The 23,548-nt window shown below is 35.0% G+C and overlaps 1 protein-coding gene across 1 annotated transcript in view; it reads right to left on the bottom strand.

The window, feature by feature from the left end:
- Positions 1-2,787: 2,787 nt before the first annotated feature.
- TRHDE (thyrotropin releasing hormone degrading enzyme) overlaps positions 2,788-23,548 on the bottom strand; it is a 386,150-nt gene continuing 365,389 nt past the window's right edge. Inside the window, exons 16-19 of the mRNA XM_037154152.2 lie at positions 15,447-15,614; positions 14,561-14,701; positions 8,614-8,695; positions 2,788-3,748 (exon numbers count right to left, since the gene is read on the bottom strand). Of these exons, the coding sequence (XP_037010047.2) occupies positions 3,605-3,748; positions 8,614-8,695; positions 14,561-14,701; positions 15,447-15,614 (535 nt within the window). The 3' untranslated portion in view covers positions 2,788-3,604. The remainder of the gene's footprint in view (positions 3,749-8,613; positions 8,696-14,560; positions 14,702-15,446; positions 15,615-23,548) is intronic.

The following is a 23,548-nucleotide window of genomic DNA, read 5'->3' as shown; positions in this document are numbered from 1 at the left end:
TGAGGGTCCTGAAAAGAACATTTGGACTATTTTAGGTTTCCAAGTTCTTAGGAAAACATGTCTTAAAATTTTAATAGCCAGTAGATTTAAATTAAATATTTTGTTCTAAACTTTTTATAAATCCCTTTACTGTATTAAATCTGGTCCTACAGTGCCACACAATTTGTTTTCCACAACTTCGTCTGCCTAGATCTATAAACACTTCACTGATATTATTTTCACTAACTTACATGGACACCATTTTATCTGTGGTCTGACCATTTGTTACTAACAGATAGAGTTTATTAAAGAAATTCGTATGGAAAATAATCAAATTCTCAGAATTTGAAAGTCATTTAAACAATGTCCAACAAAAGATTAAAAAAAGAAAGCTGTGATCAATAAACTACATAGTTTGTCTCGATATTTGGCCTCATGCTGACCAAAGTCAATGATGATGAACATTCCATCCAATTGTTTGACATTAAGCAAATTAGAAACACAAATACTAAAAAATAACATAATTATTGTAGATATATGTAATCACATATGTTGATGCTGCTTTCAGTATTTGGAAAATCTCCAACCAATGCAATGGATAGAAGTATTTCAAACATGTCTTTCTATTTTAGTTATGGAAAGGCTGTCTTAAAATTCTTCACTTATTTTACCTGTTTCCAAAATAACAACTGCATAATTTTAAATGGTTCCTATTGCTATCCTGTGCCTCTGTTTTCTCATCAGACAACCAGAGCTAATATAATTAATTATGTTTTTGAAAAGAGTCAAATCAAATGGCATGTGTAAAATTGCTTTGAAAATGAAGTGCAATTTATAAATATATGGTATAATCTTAATAAGCTTGTAAGATATTATAAGTATAGTATTTTTAAATTACACTACTATAATATCTCACTTCTGTAATTATCCAAGAAATCATGTGCACCCAAATGACTTTAAGCTTCAGCTAAAATCCATGTTATGGAAAATCAAGAATAATCCTAGCACTGTAAGATATTAGCTTTAGATATTGTGCTTATATATCTTTAAAAAAAACTTTGAAATTATAAGACATCTTTAAAGAAAAATGTGTCAAAATGGGTAAAACTCTTTATTTACAAGTTACCTGGTGATATTTAATACTCAGTATGGTAAATTATTCAGTCCTTTCTCATTGAAACCAAGTTTTGCCATTGTACACATATTGGCACAGTAAAATTTTAAGCCTGGATGTTAAACACTTTCAACAATTTGCAGTTTCATGCATTTATATGAGCTGTTAAACAAAGAAGAGAAAAAAGATAAAAACTCTATGTAGAAAATAGAATTTTATAACTACATTTTACAGAATATTCCAAGAAATATCATTGGTCATTTTATTATTTTGAAAATATTACTTATTCAAACAACTAAAAAACATTAAAGCCTAATATAATCTTTAACATTTGAAAGAAGAATCATTGAAAAATATGTAGAACAAAAATTCCATCTCAATGCAATTGATACCACTTATACTGTTGAACAAGTATTATATGAGGTATTGAACATTTCACATAATTATACACTTAGGATTTGACATTGTAGCTAAACCAGTTGTTCAAGGCCACTAAAATACTGAAAGAGAGGATTAAGATTATTAACAGTGGGGAGGAAGAAAACAACTATAAAAGCCCTTCTAACTCAAATCTGGAAATGCTGATTCCACTCAAATGAACATCTCAACTACTAAGAGTTTTCAGTAATTCACAACACAAAACAAGACATTCGCCTCTATTTTTTTATCTTCTCTATTACGTAAATCCAGTGGTGATATAGTACATGTTTCAGGCCTGCGCAGCTGTGTGGTATTTATAATTGTTATGTTTCAGAACTTAGTCCTTACAGAGTTCACATCACTTCTCATAGGTGGATGGCTCTTAAATTTTATATTAAGCATTACTGTGTCTTAGTAACTCCACATAGATCATTTAAAATTTATGTGTTTTAAAAAGAAGCACTGGAAAATGTAGACACAAATAATAAACATTAACTGCTAAAAAGACAATACTCAGTTTTAGGTGATACTCTATGGATTAGCAACTACAAACCTATTAAGTCTATGGCTTCGCTTTCTAAAATACCTATTTTTTTTGCCAGTGTTCACTATTAGACTTAGAATATTTTCTTCCAATGATTTGCAATAAGATTGGGAGGAGATCTAGAGGAGTGAAAAACCTCAGGAAAATAGAAAGTGGTCCACAAACATTTGGCTTATGTACAATAGTTCTGTTGGTATTTTATAATGATAAAGTATGTCAATTTGGAGCATCTAAGCAACGTTTGGAGGGTTAGCCTACTGGGTGAGAATAGCATTTAGAAATACTTTATGTTATATAACACAAAGAAAAGTATTGTCAATGCCAAAGAAAAAGTTTTGTTCAAGAGAGTAACCTATCAACTTTTAATAGATGGCATGACTGTCATCAAAGGTCATTAAAGGCTAATAGACACATTTGAGGTATGGTTGCTTAATGGAGCATTAGATTCATAGACACAACCAACACACAGAGTGAGTATTTTAACTGTCCAGATACCCAACGTGAGATGAAACAAAATGGAAAAATAAATATTTCTGCAGCATTAATAATTTTAAGTAAGCACAATTGTTTTATGCAATAGGAAGCTTGACCAAAATGATAACAGAATCTATATTTAGAATGCAAAGCTGCCACTTACTTAGGAGAATTAGAAAATTGTTTAGTTTACAAATAAATTTTGTTTGAATTCATTTTTTTATGTAGTAGAGTAGACCACTGTTAAGGAAGTAAATGAAGAATTCATAACAGCTGAGAAACTTAGGAAAATTTTCAAGAAGTATAGTGCTGACATAAATTCTTTTCAGCTTTTTCAAAGTTTGCAGAAGTTTATGAAAAGAGATAAATGTTTCTTGATTCTTTGCAGAAGTTCAGTGTACAACACACTATATGCATATGGGACTTCCCTATGTACATATACATATGCATACAGTATCTATATGCCTTTTGTAACATATACACAACTTTAACTCAAAGAAAATGAGCTAACAAAACAGTAGTCATGTCAAGACAATCCAAGTGCTGAAATAATTGACCTTGATCACTTAAAGGCTATTTTACCTCTTACAATGCCCAAGACTAAGAATATAATTTTTCTGTTTTACTTTTCCTTTCATTGCAACACTGATTGTCACAGATAATATTTGTGCTTTTGCATAATGCCCATCCTGGATGTAACATGTAACACACAATATTGGACATTTTAAATAAGCATGCTGAAACACAGGCAGGACCATACAACCATGCACAAAATATTCTGAATATGTTTTTCCAGACTGACTGCAACATCGACATGCACCACTACCATACTTGGTCCTGTAGAGCAAGGAATGTACAGCTGAAGCAAGCATGGCTAGTTTCACTTGCAGGGGTTTCTTTAAAGAACACCCAGTAGAGAAACAAAACCGAATGAATGAAAAAAAATCCCCCAAAACCAATTTTTAAAAAATTCCTCCCACACGTTAACACTGAAAATCGGGCCATTTTCTTCATTCTACATAAAGCAGAGCTTTTCACAGAATTTCTGAGTTGAGTTGTTTTTGAGACACGTATTAGTGTCTCAGAGCTTTCCCTAACCATTGGAAAAGCTCATCTTGGTACAGCATTTTCCAGCGCACATTGGCTTCGACAGTTTCCACAGCTCTTGAGAAAGAGGCAGCAGCTACTCCATCATAGCTCTTCATAAAGTTCTTTAGCTGAAAATAAAAAGTTTTCAATGGTAAATATGTATGTCTTATGAGCTCATCTTCAACATAGGTAGATGAGAATCCATTTGAAACAACATTCCACAGTCGCTATAGAAGGTATACTTAGTATGTGGGGTGAGCTTAGTATTGAAATGCAATATGACTGTGCCCATTAGGTGTGATTTAGTTGGGAACTGAAAGGAAAAACAGAGTGGACATTATGGTTAAAAAGCCAAAAAATCAGCTCTTATTTCATACAACTGTACTTGAACAATAATAAAAAAAGAAAAATATTAAAACAGACATATTTAATTGATTTTTCATAATAGGCTCAGTTCTAAATAGCCTTAGAACTGAATATAAGGATCAAGGTTCACTTTTTGTTTCTAGAGAGAAAATTATTCTTCATCTTCTCCAAATAAGCAGTATAAGGGCTTGACACTATCTTCAATGGCAAGGGAATTACTGAGGTTATTGGGTAGTTGAGGGAAAAAAAGTGAGGACCTAAAAATGGGATGACTGCATTGCCCTCACCTGCATAACACTACTTAGAAAACATGAATGAGGAACGTGGTCTCACTAAACCAGAGAATTTGAACACCAAATTAAAATGTTGTAATTTTTATTTTTTTAATTTTAATTGTTGTTCAAGTAGAGTTTTCTGCCTTTTACTCCCATCCCAGCCCATTTTTTAATATTTTGTCATAATTTTTATGGATATGGGATTTTTCTCTAAAGAGTACATATTCTGGGAATGCTCAAGGATTTTATATCAAGAGTCAATGCTAGCAGCTTTTCCTTCTGTTTGGGATGTCTTAAGAACCTGGCAACCAACCAGCAATTGCGAGGCTAATAGACAAATGTGAAAAATCAACTTGTGACTCAGACACATTATGTGATGTAATTAGTGTGGGGTGTGATTCATCCCATGGCGGGTACCACAGGGAGAATATGCCAGGAGGGAAAGGCAGTGCATCAGGACTGGACCAAGGACAGGGAGAAATGGGGCGAAGGGCGTTTAAAATGGAGTAAATTATAACTTTCGAATTAATCTAAAAGTCAGTTTATGGGTAGCATAGTTTGTTTATGACTATTACTTTAATTACATGATATTGGTGGGTTTTCTCAAAGTTTGTCCTTTACTTTCTTACAAACCACCATGACCTACCACATTAGCAATGGATAATCATGTCTCAGAGCTGTAGCTATTATAAGAATTCAAAATCACTATGCTATTTATAACAAACATGTGGTATCCAATGCACAACTAAGATTTATCAGCACTATTTATTTGACTGAATAGACACATACTAAAGAAAGGGAAAAAAAGGAAAAGACTGGAAATTATTGAATAGCTCCCTTATTTCAGCCATTATGCCACACACATAGACCTATAACATGTACACATATGTAAAAAGGAAGTTTAATGGAAGCACCTGAATGACATTTTTAAACTTTAGCTCATTAATCCCATCATTTGCATTTATATAGATATGTTCAAAGAAATTCAGTCTCTATCTTAGAACAACAAATAATACATGTGGATCTATGTTTTGAATTTAGTGTTTTCATTTATTATGAAAACATATATATTATATTGTATGTTTGTACATTATTTATATAATATATCAATCAGGAAAAAATTACATCTACTACTTATAAAATGTGTTCTGCTTTATTATATATTTTCCTAGGCAGTCCCTGAACATGCCAAATAGTGATAATGACCCTCTGGTGACTTTGACTCTGTGGAGAATGTTGTGGCTTTCTTGATGAGACAAGCATGCTAGCTTGAACACATGAAATAAATCTCTAAGTCCTCCTTAAAGGCAAACAATAGGTTTGAATACGAATGTGCTATTGACAGAATAGCAGGTCAGATTATCCTGCAAAGGAGCACTCAGTAGAAAACATAACCAAGAGGTCTCTTAAATCACGTTTTAAGTGCACTAAATACTGCCCTCGTGAGCTCAGAGAGCCTGAGGTGACTCATATGAATCTTCGGAGTAGCTTATTCATCAGAAGACATCTGGCTCACTTTCCCTAGTTGGCATAAATGGACTTTATGCCCCTTATTTCTCCTCAGCTCTTCTAGCAAACAGGTGGTCAAAGCAGCCCTCTAACTGGTCCTGGGGAGTGATCGCCATGCCTTCCAGACTCCTGCCTCACTTCAGAGGCCATGGGGTAGATGGGAAGCATTTGGCATTTTAGTTTGCTTATTTCTGCAGATCCTTGGCAAGATTTCTGCTGCTATTAGTTTTTATTATTTTTATTCCTAAATATCTATGCTATCTTAGGCTTTTATAGTATAAAAACATTACAAGTTTAGGCATTTTAATAAAGTAACAGTAAGGTGTCAGAGTTCTTCCCCCTGCTCTTCAAACAATAAAATTTCTAGACACCTTTGTCAATTTCTCTATTAAAAACATTTTAGCATTCTATGAAATTCTTGTTTTAGGGTACTTTACACCCTAAACATCACCAAATAGGCAATTATCTATAAATGGGATGTATGCAATGCAGGGGCTCTATATTCTCTACAACAGTGTTCTACATTAGGTTCAAGACGCATGAAAACAAGGGCTGGAGAGTACTGCTTTGAGGACACTGGTGTGGAAAAGTGGCAAGAGCCTCTGATGGTCCATGTGGTTGTACTTCCATTAGATTAAAATTAGGGAAAAAAAGCACTGCCTCATGGAGAAATATCATTCAAATTGCTGGGGCTGTATAATTGCCAGTGCCGGGGCCTAGAATGCAATTTTGAGGATGAGACCATGTAAGAATGTAAGTATCTCTACTTAATGCCCCTAAAGTGATGGGGATCATTCAAATCTTAAGTGAGTTTTCAGAATTCACAAAGATGCTGATTCCCTTTTGACCTATAAACTGCTGAAACAGGAGTGTGCCATATCCAAAGGGAGCACGTTGGGTTTTCTGTTCATGAGGCTCATTGGCCATGGAAGAGTGAGACTCAGCCCCTCTATATTTTTGGAAAGGGGTCATCAGCAATACAAATGAAACCCTCATCCTGCCCAGCAGCAGTGGTCCCTAATCAGACCAACAATTAAATAGTGAAAGGATGAAGATGCCCCAGGCCACAGTTGGAAGCTAGAAAGTGAAGCACACAGCTGTGACGTGAAAGGAGGCACAGCTCACACGACAGGGAGCTCCAGTTGTCAAGTCAGCTGCTTTGCAGGTAATGGATGAACAGTCATAATTTAGTGTCAGTTTTGAAACTGCATGTTTCATATAAGGGTCTTGGAACATTTCCAATGCAATTAAATTGAGTGTAAAAAGTTAATATATAAGTGAAATACATAAAAATCATAAAATGCATAAAAATCAGTCAAGTGTCAATTTAAAAGATGTTTCCCCCCTATGGCCTGATATGACCAAAACAAAAACATATATGAAAGACATGCAAAGTTAGAGGCCAGAAGAAGAGGGAGAGGGGCCATGGGAGAGGCAGGGGGGCGAGAAGCTGAGAGAAGGAAAACAGCAATAGGGAGGGAGAAGAGGGAAAGGAAGAGGAGGGGAAAGACTGTTCACTGCTGCATTCACTCAACAGCTGTACAGGTTGTGACTAAATGAGTCTTTTACTCCCAGGTTATTGAATATAAAATCATGGATTTAAAAGTACTTCATTTAATACAGACAAAATTGGAAACAGTCATTAATTTAATTGCTTCTTCTTTTTGCTTTGTATGAATATGAAGAAAGACCTTCCATTTATCTTCCTGTATTAAAAATATAGTGAAATATGCTGAGACTTTCAAAATCAAATCCTTCAGGGCTGGGAACACATGTAGCAGGGATAAAAACTAGATTTTAAATCATTACCATTGGAGACTTAGCTTAGTGCATGGTGTGAAAGAACCCAAAGCAGTGCATGGGAGATCATCAGACAAAACTGGGCAATATCAGGAGATATTAAGGGTGGTGCCAGGGTTGATGCTTGTGAGGGATGGCTGATCGATGGGATTGGCTCTAGGTCAAAGCATCAGGCATTCCACCAGCGAAACCTGAGGAAACCATGATTCTCAATACATATCTCATCTATGTGATATAGTGTAAGAGAGCAGCAAGCAAAAAAGAAATAGATGTGTGAAGCACCACTCATTTTAATCAATTAAAAGTACCTATATTTTACTCTTTCCTCCTACATACTTACCCCTTCCTATTTCACACCCCTCTCTATTAGAGATGTAACTTGTTGAAACAATAGTTGGTTTCAAGAGAAATAAACCATAGAGAAAAGGAATTGTTAGATATGCCACAAACTGGACACTGGTCCTTAAAAAAGTAAGTATATTCTCATGAATGAAATTTCTTTGTAATTGTGCCATGCATAATATTAAACAAACTATTAATGTCAATAGATGTTGCCAGATATACTCCCTTTGAACATATGAATTAATTCCATTTAACAGACTGAATAGAATGAAGTGTTAGCATCAGATCCAGTTATACATTCTCTGTACAGGCCTGAGCAGAAAGCAGTGAGACTCAAGTTCAGTACCTCACCTTCAACTTTGATCTTCTGTATCCAAATACTGAGTCACTGCGACAGGACAGTTTTGTTATTTCGAGGATCCTAAACTGGATTCACGCATCAGCTGACAAGCAGCTAATTTGATTAAAAATGTCAGGAGTGGGTTGGAATATCCTGTTCAAACACTTCTAGAAGGCATTTAATGTTCAACATGTTAAAAATGTCTTTGTAAAAAATTAACGAAGTAAAGTCTTTAGTATGGGTGAGTATGCTTGTGTGTGTAAGAGAGAGATAAAGTAATGAATATGATTCTGTTGGAAGAAAACAGTTAAAGTTTCATATGTTTATAAAATAAAAGCATTATAAATCTTAAAATATTTACCTCTTTGAGTTCGCCTTCAGTATTAAGAAATTCTGTAACTCCACTGATAAGTTTGGAATTCATAAATAATGCCTCCCCATACCTCAAAAGACAAAAATAAGTCTTAATGTTAATACAGGCAATAATTTTAAAATACTACTATTTCTTGGTCTCTTAAAACCTATTTGAAAAAATAATGATGGCAAAATTCCCTAACCTGGTGAAGGAAATAGACACACAAGTCCAAGAAGCACAGGGTTCCCTAGACAAAATAAGTCCCCAAAAGCCTACACCAATAACATCATAATTAAAATTCAAAAAAAAAGTTAAAGAGAATCTTAAAAGCAGCAAGAAAAAAGCAGTGAGTTACCTACAAGGGAGCTCTAATAAGACTGTCAGCCGATTTTTCAGTAGAAACTTTGCAGGCCAGAAGGGATTGGCAAGAAATATTCAAAGTGATGAAAAGCAAGCACCTACAACCAAGATTACTCTATTTCGACAGAGCTCTTATTTAGAAACAAAGAACATATAAAGAGCTTCCCAGACAAGAAAAAGCTGAAGGAGTTCATCACTACCAAATCAGTATTACAAAAAAAATATTAAAGGGTCTCCTTTAAGAAGAAGAAGAAAAAAGATCAAAATATGAATAATAAATGGCAATAAATGGATATCTACCAACAATTGAATCTAAAAAGACAAAAACAAAATAAACAAAGCAGAACAGAAACACTCATAGATACAGAGAACATTTTGATGGGAGGCATATTGGGAGGATGGATGAAAGGTGAAGGGATTAAGAAGTAACAAATTGGTAGCTACCGAACAGTCATAGGGATGTAAAGTACAGCATAAGGAATCTAGTCAGTAATATTCTAGCAACTATGCATGATGTTAGATGGGTACGACATTTATTGGAATGATCATAGTATGGTATGTAATATCTAATCATTGGGGTATATGCCTGAAATTAGTATAATATTGAATGTCAACTGTAATTGAAAATTAAAAATAGGAATACTACTATAAAGAGTTTTTACAATCCTTCTCAAGGGTTCCATTTGACAAGCGGTGTCTCAATGCCATCCAGATTTCTGAGCATTCAGGGTCACTTCTCCAGGGAGTCAGGGAGATGCAAAGAGCTGTGGTTATGAGATACCAGCAGATGACACCTGATTTGGCTCACAATATTTAAGAGAAATATGAACAGCAGCAAATTTTCATAAAAAGGAACCCCATAAAATTAGATGCAAGAATTACTATTATATTTCAAATCCAAGGCCAGAGGAATAACTATTTTAAAACTGTCAACTTTAACCTAGCTCACCAGGAAGAACAATCCCAATAAAGGAAAACGGGGCTGCAAGATAGATCTGAGCACTATCAGTACATCACACAGATCCTTCGGTCTAGTCAGTCAAAACTGACATTGGCATTCTCGTTTTCCATGCTTAGAAACGGAGCCAAATTCCTCAAAAATGCTTCTAAAAAGAATACCATTTTTTCATGTCTGTATTAAAATAAAATATCCAGTTGTTCATTTGAATTGCATAATTCTTCTAACACAAGCATAATTACTTGACTCATGGCCCAAGGCAAGAGTTTTCACTTTATTGATTTGTCTATTTTATGCTAAGTATACCTAACATGAACTATCATACTCAGAACTAAGAAAAATGCACCAAAAATAAATTTTTGGACATGAAGATCCAGACATGGCCACAAAACATTTTCTAATGCTGCTCTTACTTGTACAACTTGACATAATTTAGCTGTGGAAGCCTCAGTTTTCTCATCTGTGAAATGAGAGGACTGAACTGGATGACTGCTACAATTTGTTATAATACCAACACTGAATTATTCCATGAGAAAAAGTTAGCTAGAAAAGATGGAGGCGTAGGTGGAAGCACTGTGCCTTCTCACACAACCAAGTTTAAAAACAACAAAGTTTAGCAACAAAAACGCAGCCAAACCACAGAAAATTGAACTACGTGGAAGTCTGACAACAACGAACCCCTCAGCCAAACCAGTAAGAGGGGCAGAGTCAGCAGCAGAGTGGGGTTGGGCAGGAAAGATCCACCGGACCGACCTGGGCAGGCAACCCAGGTGCACAACCCAGACACACCGGCAGCTGTAGGTGGATCCCAGGTGTGGAGTAGCAGGCGGACCCACTAAGGGCGCAAGGTGGTGGACTCATTGAGGGCTGACCACAGTCACACATTCGAGCGCAGATAAATGGGTGAAGGAGCGAAGTGATGAGACAGACCATGCAGGCCCCAGTGGCAGAAAGTGGCGGAGGGGACTGCCATTGTCCCTCTCTGACCCCGCCCACACATACAGCGTCACAAAGCAGCGACCTGGGTGGCCCCACCCTGGTGAACAACTAAGGCTGCACTCCTCACATGTAAGAGGCATGAACAGATCAAAACATGGCTCAAGAACAACTCAGAGCCCCAGAGCTGATAAATCTAAGCAACGAAGAAATAGCCAAACTTTCAGATGCACAGTTCAAAACACTAGTGATCAGGATGCTCACAGAACTGGTTGATTTTAGTCAAAAATTAGAGGAACATATGAAGGCTAAACTAATTGAAATGAAGGGAAATGCACAGGAAACCAATCGTAATGGAAAGGAAACTGGGACTCAAATCAAAGGAGTGGACCAGAAAGAGGAAAAAAATGACCCAACAGAAAAGGATGAAGAAACAAGAATTCAAAAAAATGAGGAGAGGCTTAGGAACCTTTGGGACATCTTTAAATGTTCCAACATCTGAATTATAGGGGTACCAGAAGGTGAAGAGGAACAGCCACAAGTGAAAAATTTATTTGAACAAATAATACAGGAGAACTTCCCCAATCTGGCAAAGGAAATAGACTTCCAGGAAATCCAGGAAGCTCAGAGAGTCCCAAAGAAGTTGGACCCAAGAAGGAACACACCAAGGCACATCATCATTACATTAGCCAAGATTAAAATGAGGGAGAGAATTCTAGAAGCAGCAAGAGATAAGGGGGTAGTCACCTACAAAGGAGTTCCCATCAGACTGTCAGCAGATTTCTCAAAAGAGACCTTATAGGCAAGAAGGGGCTGGAAAGAAGTATTCCAAGCCATGAAATCCAAAGATCTACACCCAAGATTGATCTATCTAGCAAAGCTTTCATTGAGAATGGAAGGACAGATAAAGTGCTTCTCAGATAAGATCAAATTCAAGGAGTTCATCATCACCAAGCCCTTATTATATGAAATGTTAAAGGGACTTACCTAAGAAAAAGAAGATAAAAAAGATGAACAGTGAAAGGACGGCAAACTCACAGTTACTAAGAACCACACCTAAAACAAAAGCAAACTAAGAGGGCAGCTAGATCAGGAGCAGAACCATAGAAATGAAGATCACATGGAGAGTTAGCAACAGGGGAGTGGGAGAAGGAGAAGAGGGGAGAAGGTACAGAAAATAAGTAGCATAGACGGTAGGTAGAAAATAGATAGGGGGAGGGCAAGAATAGTATGGGAAATATAGAATCTAAAGAACTTGAGACACGTGGTCATAAACTAAAGGGGGGAATGGTGGGGGAGGGGTGTACAGGGTAGAGGGGAATAAAGGGGGGAATAGAATTCTAATGGCATAATCAATAAAATATATTTTTTAAAAAAGTTAGCTAAATAAATATGCAATCAATAATAATATAAGTGATATTCATAATTGCTGTGTGGTTAAAGAAATGGCTAACTGTACAGGAATAAAAATAATTCTTTTTCCAAGATCATTTTGCTTATACTTTGCTTATAGTCATGTAAAGATGAATAAGGCACCATCCCTTTATTGCAGGTATTATACTATATGGTATTGTAAACAGATAATTTCCATTTATTGTGGTGATCATAAAATGATACACCTTGGTTAGAGGAGGTCTTTTTTTCTGTAGGCTCTTGAGAAAGGACTTGAGGACAGGCTGGCATTTAGATTGAGTAGTAGTTGTGAATATCAAGGAGGAAAGTAATTTTAGGCAGAGTACCAACATAAATAAACTCAAGGAGGGATGAAACAACATGGTGTTTGCAGACAACTACAAGTATTTGGTATTGAGTGTATAAATTGGGAGGCTGGGAATAGCAGAACAAGAAACCAAGGGGTTAGTCAGAGGGCATGCTAGGAAGCTTAGACACAGCAAAGGTTTTACATCAGGGAAATGTCACACTTGTTTCTCAGAGTGGTTCTTGGGACAAATGGAAGGGGCTACTGTGTACAGTGTGTGTGTGTGTGTGTGTGTGTGTGTGTGTGTGTGTGTGTATGTGTGTGTGTGTGTGTGTGTGCAGTGTGTATATAATTGGAGAGGCAGAGAGATGAAAAACTATTATTAACAGTGGTGGTAAGAGATCAGAATCTGCCCTAAGGCAGTTGTAGTGGAGAAGAGACTAATTCAAGAAACACTTAGGAATTGTTAAATTGAGAAGACCTCAAGACTATTTGTTGCATGCAACAAGGAAAGATCATATGTAGATTTCTAGGTATCTGGGTTGAGCAACTGCTGGGTAGTCACATTGTTTGCTGAGAAAAAGGGAGAGATAAAGGTGGAATGTCTGAGTTGGAGATAAAGATCTGAGAGTAATTGAAACCATGAGAATAGATGGCAACTAAACCCAGGGAGATTCTGCAGGGCAGGGCAGGGCATAAGGGAAACTTAGAACAGCATCCCCATGAACTCAAATATTCAAATATTGACAGAAGAGTAGGAGCAGATGAAGACAATCCTATTTGTTAGATAAATACCGCCATAACTGTAGATATGCTAAAACCTTCCTTAACCTTTCTACCTTTTGATTAGAGATCATGGATTCTCTGGGACAAAATAGGCATCTCAGGAACTAAACACTTTTTGGTAGGGACTAAATTATAAATGCATTACAATTAACTCTGATCTACAAAAGCACTCTCTAAAGAGACTTTGTGTGTTGGTAAATATTTAATATTCTTTATAATAAAATGCTTGCATATATTAATTTCACCTTGTATCTAAGCTATTCACTGTGCTATGTGCATGACAGCACAGCAAGTTCTAATCTTCCAGTCATCCCAATTTCTGAGCTGAAAATACAAAAAAAAAAATGTGCTTTCTGGAAATATCACTGCTTTCTGACAACAAAATATCTGTTAACAGAAACATGTTTTAATATGACACATTCATTCAAATTACGCTTTTTATACCAGGACAACTAATAAAGATATACTTTCAAAGGTAAACACCAGTTATACACCAGTTATTAAGGAACAGAACAGTAAGGTCTGCACACTGTCTGGGGACATTCAAGTCTGAGAACATGTAGTAGCATTTACATGCCTTATAATAAATTAAATTTTAAAATACCACAGAGATTATCAGAGTAATAAATTAACATTTATTACAATATATTTAAATATGTAAGAAAATATTTTCTAAAATTGAGGCTGAAAAATTCTCACCACGAAACAAGATAGCTTGGGAATGAATTATATTGAAACTAGAGTTATACAATGTTCAAATGATCCTTCTTTATATCATGGTTTTATTTCAGGTATTTTGTGATATTTATATTTGAAGAGAACCTAAAACAACTCTGCAGAAGTAAAGTTTTCTTGTTATAATATAATTAATCTGACTGATACATCATTTTTTATAACACATTCAGGATAAGGGTTTAATGACAACAATTTCTTCAACTTTGGACAGTTTGATAGATTTCCAAAGGAAAATTATACTGCTAAAACTATTTACTCTCCACATTTCCATGTTATTACAGTTATCAATCTTTAATAAATTAATAATGTTATAGAATTGTTAAAAATAATTCTGAGTTTAATAGTTATGGCAAGACGCATCTTGGTTGACTTTTTAAAAATCTAACTCTATTATCTGGACACAGAAAGTTGGGCTTTTATCTCCCATGTCACCTTTAATTTACTAACTCAAGCATGAATGACTGAACTTTCATATCTACCTGGTATTTAATATCTTCCACTTATCTCTGAAAAATTTCCAGGCAAGGTCCCGGCCATGTGGATTTCGAGCCACATGGATTATCACATCAATTGCATCCTGGTCCAGCACCACCTCTGAGTTCAGTGACAGATTCAGAAGCCTTTAAAAACAGAATTGTGGGGAAAGTTTTAGTCCAATAACATAAATATTTTTATAAAATTACATAATATAATTTCTCATATTCTTCAAGAGAACAGTCCAGAGTAAACTTTACTAACATAAATTAAACAATAGAATCAGTTTCTGGTTATAAAAAAGGGGGAAGATTAAACTCGTACTATGTTCATTAGCACATTAATTATATATATCGTGAAAAAAAATCTTATGAGTAAAGAAGTCACAATGCTGGTTTGATAATGCAAACTTCCTTTTAAAATCCTTTTAGTAAATACTTTTTTATATGCTGAAATATTTTCTTACATACATAAGTAAAACATATATTTAAAAATTAGTTAGAAACAAAATCCATCTTCCAAGTCAACTAGCTTCAGATATGTTAACCCATCAGCTTTCCTTAGTTCTAGGAATATAAATTTTATAGTAACTAGCAATATATTCAAGGAAATAGAGTAAATTTGAAAACAGTTTGGTTAACAGAGAATGTCTTCTTTTTGTTTTTATTAATTGATTTTAGAAAGAAGAAGAGAGAGAGAGGAAGAAAGAGAAACATCCATTTGTTTTCCACTTATTTATGCATTCTTTGGTTGATTCTTGTACATGCCCTGACCAGAGAGCGAACTCACAACCTTGGCATGTCCAGATGACACTCTTAACCAACAGAGCTACCCAGACAGGGCAAGAGTACTTTCATTAGACAAATAAATTTGGAACATTAATTGACCCACCTATTTAATAAATTTCTGTCATCACTGCAAGTTAAGGCTTCCAATAATATTTTCTTCTCAGAAACTGCTGTGGTGGAGTGGAATTTCATCCATATGAATTCCCAGACATCCTCATCCAGCAGTGAAACTCCAGTGCAGTACACAATGTCTCTAACATTTAGAGGTATTCTAAGGAAGCAACACATGGCAGTTTTGTGTTCATTAAAAGCTTCATAGTATTGAAAATAAAGACAGATGCTGCTTTATGGCAGTCAGTTTCTTAAAAGACAACTTTGTCAATTAGAGTTTATCTGAACAAGGATAATACTATACAATAACAATATTCAAAAATATTGGCAACTAAGTAAATAAAATAATTAATGTATTTTATTTAAAGGTAGTTTTGAATAAAATTTTTCTACCCTTGAAACTATATTTAAACAATAACTGGAACACAAAAGTTTAAGAAACCAATAAAAACAAAGTGTTTTATATTTTCACCCACATAAATAGACTCATCAACCAAAGATTTTGCTCATAATTAGTAGACCCAAGAGTGACAAGAAAGCACTGATTAAAAAGAATGACTGACTAATTTGGGTTAAACAAAAACACTTTTCTCCTAAATTCTTAGATAACTTTTTAAAATTATTTTTCTTAAATAACTCCAAATTCTGTAACCTAAAATATTATTAATATGGATAATAAACAATAAAATATAAAATCTAAATTTTTATAAAGAAGTTTTCTTCTGTGTTTAAAACAGTTAAAAATACACTAAATTTTTACTTTGACTCTAAAATACAGTGGGAAACTGTTAGTGTAGTTAGTCAATCTTGGTCATTTATAAGTTATAAATTCTCCTATGTACTTGCCATAGCAATATTTTACTAAATATTCTTCTTTCAAATTTAAATATATGAGGTCTGTCCAAGAAATGTCCAGCCATTGTTAATAAAATGAGAATGGTTTGCATGACATAAATATAACCGGACAGCCAAGGAGAGTGGACCGGAATGCACATGTGTGAACAACAGCTTCACTCTACTAGTCAGTGGGGGCAGTAATGCCAGTGAGTGAGCGTGTGTACTGTGTAGCCGTCACATTCAAAATGACTGAGCAAGTAGAGCAATGAATCTACATCAGATTTTGCTTTAAACTTGAACATACCTCCATGGAAACTATTTGGATGATTCAGAAGACCCCAGCTATGGGTAACTGGTGATTGGCAGCTTCATCATGACAACATCCCTGCTCAATGCATCATGTCTTGTGCAGAGATTATTGGTGAAACATCAAATCACCCAGGTGACTCAGCTCCCCTACAGCCCAGATTTGGCACCTGAAACTGCTGGCTTTTCCCAAAACTAAAATCAAATTTGAAAGGGGAGAGCTTATAGACCATCAGTGAGATTCAGGAAAATACACAGGGGCAGCTGATGGTATTTGGGAGAACTGTGTGAGGTCCCAGAGTGCCTAGTTTGAAAGGGACTAAGGTGTCATTGTCCTATATACATTGTTTCTTGTATCTTCCTCCATAAATGTCTCTACTTTTTATAGTACATGGCTGGATACCTTCTGGACAAACCTTGAATACATCACATTTTAAAAATTCAGTTCTCAGAAAGAATGCTCTAATACTTAAAAAAAGTTAAAATTCATATCTGCTTTGTGCATTCAGTAATCTATTATTAAAATTCCTCATTTATCATTTGAATGTGACTAATAATAATAAGTGCTTTCTCTGGAAAACAAGATGAAACAATCCCTTCCAAAAATTTCGGACGTGGATGGTTAAAATACTTCTGTGGTTAAAGAAGCAAATTGGTAAAAGGAGAAAGTGTCTATTTGACTATCAGTAGAATGATCTCCATCTTCTGCTCAGCAGCTGAGTAGGGCTACATTCAGATTCCTGTGGCGTGTGTATCAGGACACCTGATCAGTGGAGTTGTTAGAAGTATCATACAAAGTTCATGGTTCCCAGAAATAGCTAAAACGGTATTATTCTATCTCTTCCTACAAGTAAAGTATTTGGAAAAAAAAGTTACTTTAACTTTGCTGACTGAACCTTTTTTGTTTATTTGATTGATTAATTTTTTTCAAACAAAAGGAATAGAGATAGAAGAAGAAACCAGCAAAGAACTTCACATTTTTCCTTCTTTTCCCTCTTAGCCCTGCACCCCCTTAAAGAAAGTAGCAACAATTGTCTTCCCAGTGATTGGTGAAACCTTACTCTTCCTGCTCTGCCTATTTGCCACACAGCACGCCTGAAAGTGCTTAGGATAAAAACACTGCCACCACATTTTGAAGACTTTGTCAGTCCTGGTAAATACAATATAAAGTCACAAAAAAGGCCTCCGTGTTTACTAAGTGAGATCAGAAAGCTAAAACATCTAGTTTTTCTCTAAATCAACAGCTAAAAAAGAGAGTGAGTCTTTTCTTCCAAAAATTACAGGCTACAGAGCATTACACTGTATTATTGTCATGAATTTGGCCAAGAGATCAGCATAAATATTTGCAAGAAATAATAGTAAAAGTTATATTGTAACCATCAACTTACCAACCATTGCATATTTTATTAATATTAGACCTAACAGTAACAGTTTACTTTCTAGGAGAAATTCATTAAGCTAGTAATATACCAGAGGGAGCCAGAGAGAGTACAGGAACAAAGTCTATTGAATAAGGTTGGTTACTGCCTTTGAAACCGTCTCAAGCAGAAATGGTTTCAAGTAGAAAAGGCATACAGAAATATAAAAAGGCAAAAAGAAAAACTGAATATTAAACTATGTTCCTTAGAACTAACTTGAATGACACATACTGTAGTTACTACCAACAATCCATATGTTTGTTACTCAGTAGTTACTATTGGCTGCTGCTGAACCGTGTAAGATATATATGCAAATGAATAAATGGATGGAGATCCAAAGCCCTGGACACTGGCTAAAGGGGCATCAGAGGTAGATAATAACGCTTCTGTGCAATACTGTGTTTCAGGTTACACATCTCATTTTATCTAGTCTCAACAATAATACCACGATGTCTCTATTATAAACATTTTTTAGCAGGAGAGGAAACTGTTTTGAGAGAAGGTGTTTGCACTGTTAACAACTATATAGTAAGTTGGGAACCGGGATGATCCATACATAAAAAGCCATTTTTATTTACATCAGCTTACAATAGCAATGAAAATAAGGTATATTGATTTCTATTAGTAGTCATATTCAAGTAATTGTCAATGAATTCTGATTTTTGTTGTTCAATAGAACACTATCTGATTAAAAAGTAAAAACAAGGAAAAAATAAATAAAAATTAGTATATCCTTCACAAGAGTATTATCACCAACCCCTGGGCCTACCCAATGAGCTGCCAATCATAATGCACCTATAATTTTCAGTGTTGAATGGGCCACAGATGTCACTTCTAACTTTTTCTTTCATCATTATTTCTTATACACAGCTTAATCATTCATCTTGGAGACATGTCGGTGAGACTATCTACTCTGCTGACAATAGCCAGAGGAAAGGGGGAAAGGGGATAAAGGGGGAAAGAAGAAGTGTCAAGTCATGTAACATATATAAATGACCCAGGACAAAGATGACTGGGAGGAGGAGAGAATTGACTGTGGGATGGTGGTGGGTGGGGCAGGGGAGAGTGTTGGGGGGAAAATGGGGACCAGTGTAATTGAACAATAAAATAAATAAATAAAATGTAATAGCTCAAAAATATGCAGATAAATACATCAATATGCTTAAAATCAAAAAAATTGCAGCTATTCTGTTCAATGGAAGTGATCCTTGTTAAAATGCTGCCTCTGGCACATTGAAAGCATATAGGCTAGCTGTGTATTTAAGAATATACACAGAGAGAGGAAAAGGAATACTTAAAGGGAACAAAGCAAAAAAGTATTAAATGAAATGACAGAGCACCCTGAAAGAATCCCACAAAAGTTGTCCTGGACAAAGGAGGCCTTTGAAAGCAAAGCTGCCCAGAATAGGGGCAGGTTCTAAACCTGAAGCTGCAGCCATAAACCCAGAGAAAAACTTTATCATTTGGATGTGATCTGCAAGATAATGCAGGTCAAGTTACAGGCTATCAGCAGCTGTCCCTCTGTGCACACCAGGTGCATCAAATTTGATTACTATGAAAATGGGACACAGATATGTTTACCTATATAATCTAAAACCTGTTGATTGTCCATTGAAAAACAGACTTCAGTTTCTACTACAAATCCCCAAACTCTCAGGAAGGAAATGGCTCTCTTAGCGGATGGTAAGAGGTTTGCATTGCTTAAGGCTAATAAAGCTCCTTAGAAGAGCAAGGACAGAGCTGGTTAGTCTAGTGGGAGAAGAACGCTTCTTTAGTTTTCCTAGCATCTCTTCCTACCTCCTCAACCCCTCATTTTCCTCATCCACCCATCATATAAAGAATCAATGCATAGGTCAAAGATTATTTGTACTTATCACTGAGAATAAAATAAAATTTGTGAGTGCTGCATTTGCCAAGGACCCTTGGTTTTCAATGGTTTCCATTGTTAGTGAAATCTCTCTTTGTTGCTAAATTCGTAAAGATGTTCTAATAACATTTTAGCAAAGTAATTGCTCCGGGGACAGTTTAAGATCTCCCTGTATAAACCAAAGTCATTAGGAACAAATGAAAAAGCTCATTTGTTTGTAAAGCATAAGCTGATAAGCCCACAGAACCCATAGTTACGATCAGTACAAATGAGTCCTGTGAGATTCTTGGTGTCAGGATTACAGTGAGAGCAGCCTCTTCTTGCAAACATGTAGATTGTTTATGAAAATGTGAATATCCCCATGGTCATTCCCATTTAACTGCTGCCTCAGGAAGAAGTAAATCTTTTAATGGAATTTCATCATCTAGAAAGGAAAGATGTGCTTCTTTTTCTCTAGGTATAGTATACATCATACACACACACAGGGAGCCAGTTTTTTCCAGCTGCCTTTAGAAGAGATGGATAGGGTAGGGATTAGCCTAAAGGAAGTGTCTTTATTTTTTTTCCTAGGGTACTAACATTGCAGAAGTTATTAGCTAATAAATGTAACTTTTACTAGACTTTGTATTTTATTCTCTATTAAAATAGGATTGTGACAGAGTTCATTTGTACAAACGAGTTTTAAAGCATAAAAGTTCAGTATATCATTGTAAAAAAATTTATTTTTGTATTTTGATGACAAGTTTAACCTTTTGTACCTTGACAAAAGCAAATGCCTAAAAGATAAATGTTTGGGATAAAAGTAACAAAAACAAGTAGGTAAAAAAAACAAAAGCAGGTATCTTTTGGGAAAGAAATTTACTGAGTTAAAAAATTATGGTGAAATGGAACTAATATTTTTAAATCATGGTAAACTGGTACTTCAATTATTAAATGGAAAGTTGCAAAATAGATTGATAAATTAAGATAAGTAATAAGAAAAATTTCTAAAGATTTTGCTATGAAAATTTTTGTTACTGCATTGTTCTTTAAGATTAAAAATCAGGATTCATCTAAAATAACAACAGACTGTTTTAAGTTAAGATAAAATAGCAACTAAAAGATAGCATAGATTAATATTCAATAATATGGGAAGTATATTATTTAATTGAATTTTATTAAGGACAATACAATATGTATATCATATACAATACAATTGTGTTGTGTTTTTAAACAATATAATTTGTATGTTAGAAAGCAACACGGGATAACCAAGAGAATATTAACAGCCTTTGCTTCTGAGTTTGGGGATTATAGATAACTAGTCTTGGGGTTTTTTTAACTTATATATTTCAAGTTTAATAATTTAATAACTTTTATAATTACTTTAGAAATAAGATAAATACATGTATAATTTAATGTATAAAATAAGATTCTGTTATTATTAAAATAAAATATATTACAATATAGAAAAATGGTATTTAATAAGATGTAGAAATAATTCTAATAATACACTAAACTATCTCCCAAAGGAAACTATTATTTGTCAAAGAAAAAAATCACACTATTTTAAAATATATATTTTGGCCAGTAACTGCCTGTAGGACTGGGCAAGTCAAGGTCATTGCTTTGGACTTCATTTTTCCTCCTAATTGGACAAGGCTAAAGTATATATGTTGTAAGGTCCCTCTCTGCCCTCTCTGCTCTGTTAGTACAAGATTTTTTTTCATTAGCAATTATATTAACATTGAAATGTGGTTTTAATTATTTTCAAAGACAATGAGAAACATTTCTCAAATCACTGGCCTCTCTAAGAGTACTTCTTTTTTTTTCAGGGGCACTATACATGTTATTGATATAGCGTGTGGCCTACCATTTAATTAATTTTAATTAATTTGCAGTTAATTCATTTAAAAGATTGTTTTCCCAATCTAAGTAGAAATTAAAAGACTGCTTTGGTTGAGGCTTCCTTGCTAACACTGTAGATCTTGTTCTGATGAACACGTAGTAATGAGTTAGTCAGACAATCCATGATCTTAAAATACCAGACTAAAAAAAATTACCTGCATTTACAAAATTTGACTCTGTTACAACATCTCCTACCTCCCCCTCTCATTCTATACCTATTTCTTCCTCCCTCGGCTTCTGCTAAGAAACCCACCCTGAATAAAACAGTTATTTAGAAGGAACCTGTGACTTTTTGCACTTAGGCATCAGTTTCCTTATCTGAAAAATGGGGATAATAATTCCTTACAAGTTATTACAATGATTAAATGAGATCAGGTTTATCCAGTGCTTGGCACGGTGCCCGCTTCACATCAAAGGCTCCGTATGGGCTTTACCAACGTGCTGTATGTAGCCAAGAGTAAGGGACATGGAAAATTGTCCGAATATGTGGTAATGTCATTCCCCCTCCTCATTTTTTATTACTATTAATATTAGTTTAAGAAATGACAACAAATATTCCTATATTTCCTAAATGAGTAATGGACTGAAAGATACACAGAAATAAAGGTTTAGACAACCTCACTGTAAGTGAATGTGTAATTATAAAAATTATGACTGACAATACACCTGAAGTTCAAGGCATTATAATAAAACGCTCTTCTATAATCCCACCTAATTTTGCTAGTGTACTTTTCAATCAAATATGCCACTGAATCAATATAAAAAACCCCGGCAACCAGAAGAAATATTATTCTGTGATGTGTCCACAAGGCCCCTAGCAAAGGAAGAACAGAATCCCATCTGAAGCGTGCAATCAGTGGCTAAGGGAAAGAGCACTAGCGAGCGAAGCCGGAGCCGGGCACTCACATGCAGTGGGCGGGGCAGCCGCGTTTCCAGGGAGTCCTCTCACCAGAGCCCAACGCTGGTTGCTCATTCCCACCAAAATTTAGGCATGACATAAAGGAATACTAAAACCTCGGATTAATGGAAAAAAACAGCTCAAAATTGGTCTGCACAGCACCTTGCTGTTCAAAACACAGAACTGGGGCAACTTGGTGAAGAATAGACCAACTATATTTAAAGTTACTGCTCTGAAATGATGTCAATACCTCTTTCTATTTTCGTTTTGCATATTTGCAAAGAGGCGTATGCTGTTCTCTCTACATGAAAGGAAACAAGACTGCAGGGAAGGAGGGGATGATTTTAACTATTAATATTCCCCCAAATTAAAAGATTATATTTTAAAATAACTGTACTAGTTCGGATTGGCTTTTATAATGAAAATAAATTTATTTTAAATGTGAATTCATTTTAGATAAGCTGAAATTACATGAAATTATATTTTCAACTTGTAAGTCCCGTGTAGAAAGTAGCGATTATTTTCACTGGGCGGGAAGGGAGAGGGGTAAGAGCGAAGCATCTGGATTATCAGGCTACTTTATAAATGTAATCGACAAAGCACAAAAAAGATAGGAAACCAAGTAATCCAGACAACATCGAAAAGAAGACTAAAAAGGGGACATTAAAGAAAAGGTAGAAGCAAAGAAAGACAAAAAATCCAGATTGATAAAAATAATAACAGGCATGACAAAAATTTACAAAAAGGTAAAGGGGAGAAAAAAACAAACAATGAGAGAATTTGTGACTTACTTAAATAATATGCTGGCTTGGACTTTAAACACATTCTACTGAAAAACCTAGAACACTGTTATTTAAAATTTCGCAGCAGGAACCCTCATG

Source organism: Artibeus jamaicensis, unplaced genomic scaffold, assembly GCF_021234435.1.
Source record: "Artibeus jamaicensis isolate MK-2021 breed Jamaican fruit bat unplaced genomic scaffold, CSHL_Jam_final contig_233, whole genome shotgun sequence".
Lineage (NCBI taxonomy): Eukaryota > Metazoa > Chordata > Mammalia > Chiroptera > Phyllostomidae > Artibeus > Artibeus jamaicensis.
This window is presented reverse-complemented; position numbering and strand designations above follow the sequence as displayed.